The 5,000-nt window shown below is 36.6% G+C and overlaps 1 protein-coding gene and 1 pseudogene across 1 annotated transcript; one reads left to right on the top strand and one right to left on the bottom strand.

The window, feature by feature from the left end:
- Positions 1-3: 3 nt before the first annotated feature.
- On the bottom strand, positions 4-1,993 carry LOC125198719 (actin-related protein 2; the record flags this gene model as incomplete). The annotated part of the gene is made up of 9 exons (XM_048097015.1): positions 1,979-1,993; positions 1,780-1,883; positions 1,613-1,681; positions 1,482-1,545; positions 1,328-1,396; positions 1,147-1,230; positions 1,002-1,060; positions 577-643; positions 4-63 (listed from the first exon to the last, which is right to left on the bottom strand). Coding segments are annotated over exons 1-9 (591 nt in total), but the record flags the coding sequence as incomplete, so codon positions are not given.
- An 80-nt stretch (positions 1,994-2,073) lies between these two features.
- On the top strand, positions 2,074-4,229 carry LOC125198720 (annotated as a pseudogene).
- Positions 4,230-5,000: the final 771 nt, after the last annotated feature.

Raw genomic sequence — 5,000 nt, 5'->3', positions numbered from 1 at the left:
TGCGCCCCCAAGATACACCATATGCTTTCTTCGTGGTGGATCCTCTATACGCAGTCTTAGTTTCTGCCAAACAATGAAGAGAATATCACCTGACTCGTGTTCAAGACAAAAAGAAGCAAAAGTAACTCAAATAAGATAGTTGACTCGACTGGTTATGGTGAAAGCCTTGTGGCCCATACTACAAGACGACAAACTATCGCTTATTATATTTTAGGGTAACGAGAAGCATTGAGTGATTACCACAGGTCTTGGAAATTAGCGCAGTACAAACAATCTAGATCTTACTAATCTAAACGTCAACATCTTAACAATGTGGAGTGGATTGCGTTTGAGGCTTGGAATTCTCAAGAGATCGACTCAGGGTCGTCTTATTTGCAAATAACAACCTCGTTAATTATTCTGCACATTAGAATCTGATGTGCTTAAGTTGTTCTAATAAATTTATCAACGATACGAAGGTTGCAAATAGGTCAAGTTGAGAGACAGAGAGAGAGTTGGGAAGTGAGGAAGAGATGAAATTTGCCATATTTCATTGAAAATGATATCAATTTAGAAGCAGAATTAGTATCAACTTACCTTCAATCCGTCCTTATTTCCCTTCAAGACAGAATCAAGATAACGCTCCGATAATTCCTTCTCCAAGCTGGTAATAATATGACATAATTAAGCAAGGTAAAAAGAGTTTCAAGAGAATTAAAAACAAAACACAGCCCTTAATATATATCAAATCCACCAGAACCAGCAAGATTCTGCACTAACTTAAGCTATTTATAATGAGCATAATACGTCCAACGAATCTAACAAGCAAAGGGCCTAGTTGTCATTTTAGTATAGATAAGAAAGCATGATAATCTCTTCGCATCTCAGTCCAATGATCTATACCAATAAACCCACACAAAAAGTTGTCCTCACCAACATTAAGTTGATGGACTTTCCCGATAAAATATACTTATGAAACGATCAAGTTTGTCGCTGAAAGTGGAGAGGGATATGATATATACCGACTAGGTAATCCAGGATACATTGTGCTTCCACCGCTTAGGACAATGTGCTGGTAGAGCTGCAAAAAAGAAAAGGATTCTAATTGCACTAACAACTGCAAAATGCATCACATGGAGACCTTGCAGTTAAAAGATATATGAGTACCATCATCCTATTGTCGATATCCATTTCCTGGATGCAACGAAAAACCATGTCAGCCATTCCATCTCCTTCGACATCTATTAGCTCCTGTATGAATTACAACAAATAGATTATTTGCATATAAGTCATAAAGCATGGATCAGAAAGTACTCATAATGCTTTGGAATGGCAGAAACATACTTACGGGAGAGAATAGAGCCTCAGGTGCTTGAAATCGCTCATTCCCAACTTTAATGACCCTTCCATCTGGGAGCTAATTATTAGAGGTATATCAACATCAATGATACATGTTATCCTATAAGTTTGGTAAATGACAAGAATTTGCAAAAACAACTTACAGTATAATTTTTTACGAGGATGGTGGTATCAAGTCCCAACTGATACTCCCTTTTGTAATCATAACTGCAGGAAACTAGGCAAATTTTTAAAACCTGTATGTCGCCATTGAAAGAAGTGAAGGCAAGTTCACCTTATATAACAAAGCTTCTCTTTGATATTTCTCACTGTCTCAAAGTCAGCATTTCTGTTCATGGCATACCTTCACAGAGATAAAACGAAAAATGAGAAAAATGCTATATTTCCCAGTATCCCCAACATAATGCAACAACTGAGTAGTGAAATTTCAAGAACACATACCCCCTCCTCATGAGCAAATCAAGAAGATATGATGTTATGTGGCGCCCAGCTACATTCATTCGTTTTGTTAGATGGGGAAATGAGTATCCATCAACAACTGGAACCTGGGGGTAATGACCAAAAGCGTAACTGCAAAATTGATGCAATTCACACTGAAATTACCCTAAAAGCACAATAAAAGTCTATAATTAACACTAACAGGATAGATCAACATCCAATATCAGCTAGACATGCAGCATCGATCGGGGGAAGCGATCAAGCGACAATAATAAAATCAAAGATCGATAAACGGAAATGTGCAGGTGGTTGAAGATGAGGGAAATTACACCGGTGCCGTTGTCGCAAACGACGACGTTCCGGCTGTCCATGGCTAAAAAGTATCAGCTGATTTAACCGACGTTTGTTTCTTTGAAACCGAGCAACCTCCACTCATGATTCATTTAATCACACAATTCAAAAATGTATTGAACAAATACCTCTAAAATTTTTTACCTAACATCTTTTGTTATTTGTATGATTCTAAATCAATCCTGTAAATTTGTCATAAGTAACCCTTTAAAAATAATCTTTTCTTAAAGAAAGAACAAATAAATCATTATACGTTTCTTAAATAATCAATTGTAAAAGTTAAACACATAACTAACACTATTGTTTAAAAAACGTACTACATAATTTCCATCTAAATCATGGAATATGGGATAATTTAAAAAATATAAAAATTATAATATAATTAGCCTTTATTTAAAGTTTCATCGGACATTAACCAATTTTATTTTTTTTGCCACTTACCCAATTATATTAATATCGATTGTTAACAATTTTGTAAAATATTTGGGCTCAATTTTGGTTTTGGGCCTAATTTTGGGCTATAAATAATTATCGTTGATTAAGTAATAAAATCTCAAGCCCCTTCGTCGCCGCATTACAAGTGGAATTTAGGGTTTTGCTCACTCTTTCATTCCAGCAGCTGAAGAAAATGGTAAAAATCGATTATATGTCGTCGTGATCTTCTCACCTCCTCCGTTCAATATCTAATTATGTTCAATTTCAGGCTCCAAAGAAGGGTGTGAAGCCGGTCGCTGCCAAGAAAAAGGTGGAGAAAGTTGTAAACCCACTCTTCGAGAAGAGGCCGAAGCAGTTTGGTATCGTGGCGCCCTCCCGCCTAAGAAGGACCTTCACAGGTTCGTGAGATGATCTTGGAGCAGCGCTTGAAGGTGCCGCCGCCGATTCATCAATTCTCCAAAACGCTAGACAAAAATTTGGGTATTGCCCCTTTCTAATTTTGTGTTTTAAGCTATTTTTCAGTTCTATATTTGTTTTATCTAGGATTGGAGACTATTCGTTTGATTGAGTTTTTGTTTACTATAGAGAATGCTTTTTCTTTTTTCTGGTATGCCATATATCTCATTTAGTAATGTCTATCTATAATGCTTTGTTGAGAAGCTGTTGCCTGTTTTGTGAGGTTTCTAGTCCCACATTATCAAAAAAACATTTAATAGGCTGTGTGTTTTTAGTACAGAGTTGAAATCTGGTTTGTCTCTGTATGTCCGTAAAAGTTTTTGACAAGAAACTGTTATTCCATAGCAATGTAAAAGTAGTTTATCTTATGCTTTTATTACTCTAGACTAACATTATATATTGATTATAATACTTGATTTAGCAACCAACCTCTTCAAGATGCTTCTCAAGTACAGACCTGAGGACAGAGCACAAAAGAAAGACAGGCTTTTGAAGAGAGCTCAAGCTGAGGCTGAGGGCAAAACCCACTGAGACCAAGAAGTCAATTGTGGTCAAGAAGTCAATTGTGGTCAAGTATGGTCTGAACCATGTGACTTACCTGATTGAGCAGGTTTTGCTCTCTTCCTGTTCCCATTTGTTGTGTTTGTTTGACTGAAGCTGTGTTTTTTTTTCACTGATTTGTGTATTCTTCATGTACAGAATAAGGCTCAGTTGGTTGTGATTGCTCATGATGTCGATCCCATTGAGTTGGTTGTTTGGCTCCCTGCTTTGTGCAGGAAGATGGAGATCCCATACTGCATTGTCAAGGGCAAAGCTAGATTGGGAAGCGTAAGATGTTGCACCTCACCTGCGTAATTTGGATTTCATCTTCATTACTTTTAGCTTGATTTGATGCTTGTTTTGTTCTGCACAGATCGTCCACAAGAAAACTGCCTCAGTGCTTGACCTCAGTAAAGAACGAGGACAAGATGGAATTCAGCAAAATCCTTGAGGCTATCAAGGTATTTAGACCAACATCATTATGGTCTTTCAGTTTCGATGTTTAATGACAGATCTAACCCTATTTGCTGTTGTTACAGGCCAACTTCAACGACAAATACGATGAGACCAGGAAGAAGTGGGGAGGTGGTGTCATGGGATCAAAGTCACAGGCCAAGACCAAGGCTAAGGAGAGGGTTCTTGCCAAGGAGGCTGCCCAGAGGATGACTTAGGGAATTGTTATGATCACAAGCAAAATGAAGATGAAAGGCGAAAGAAGTTATAGTACTCCTTATGTCCACAATTTAAAGTCTCATTTTGACATTTGGGATTTCAATATTTTTCCATTTTAGGTTGGTAGATTCACCATCGACTAACTCATTACACTCACATTAAAATAAATGGATAAAAGTGGGGTTCACATTCCACTAACTCATTTTTTCCATTTTTCTTCATACTGTCAAATTTTTTCTTAAAATCCGTGACAAGTCAAAATAAGACTATAAATGGCTGACGGAGGAAGTAGTTGACAAAAGCAACAGAAATAAAGGAAATAAGATAAAAGAGAAACATTTAACTAACTACGTGACATTTACACTAAAATGTGTTTGAGTTGAATGTAAAATGTTGGACATGTTCTTTGGTTAATATCACAAAACAAACCGCATCTTCTTCTCCTCAATTTATTTTCAGCAAATTTGCATTTTTCTTGTACAAAATTTATTCTCCTTTATAGTATGTTGTATCTGCTGCTTCTTGTGCTTTACACCTTCCATCCATAAGAGTATGTACTTTGGGTTGAGCATATATTCTAATGCACAATTGGTAAAGTATAAGAGAGATCAAAAGAAAAGGTAATCAAAGTATTGTTAGTGAAAAATGAGTCTCACCTTAATAGGGTGAAAAGGGCTTCCAAAATTAGAAAGTGCATACTCTCGTCGGACAAAGGTAGCATAATTTTCTTCTATTCCCAAATTTTACTAATCCACAAAATTGCTACTTCT

This window comes from Salvia hispanica, unplaced genomic scaffold (assembly GCF_023119035.1).
Source record: "Salvia hispanica cultivar TCC Black 2014 unplaced genomic scaffold, UniMelb_Shisp_WGS_1.0 HiC_scaffold_212, whole genome shotgun sequence".
In the NCBI taxonomy this organism is placed as follows: Eukaryota; Viridiplantae; Streptophyta; class Magnoliopsida; order Lamiales; family Lamiaceae; genus Salvia; species Salvia hispanica.
This window is presented reverse-complemented; position numbering and strand designations above follow the sequence as displayed.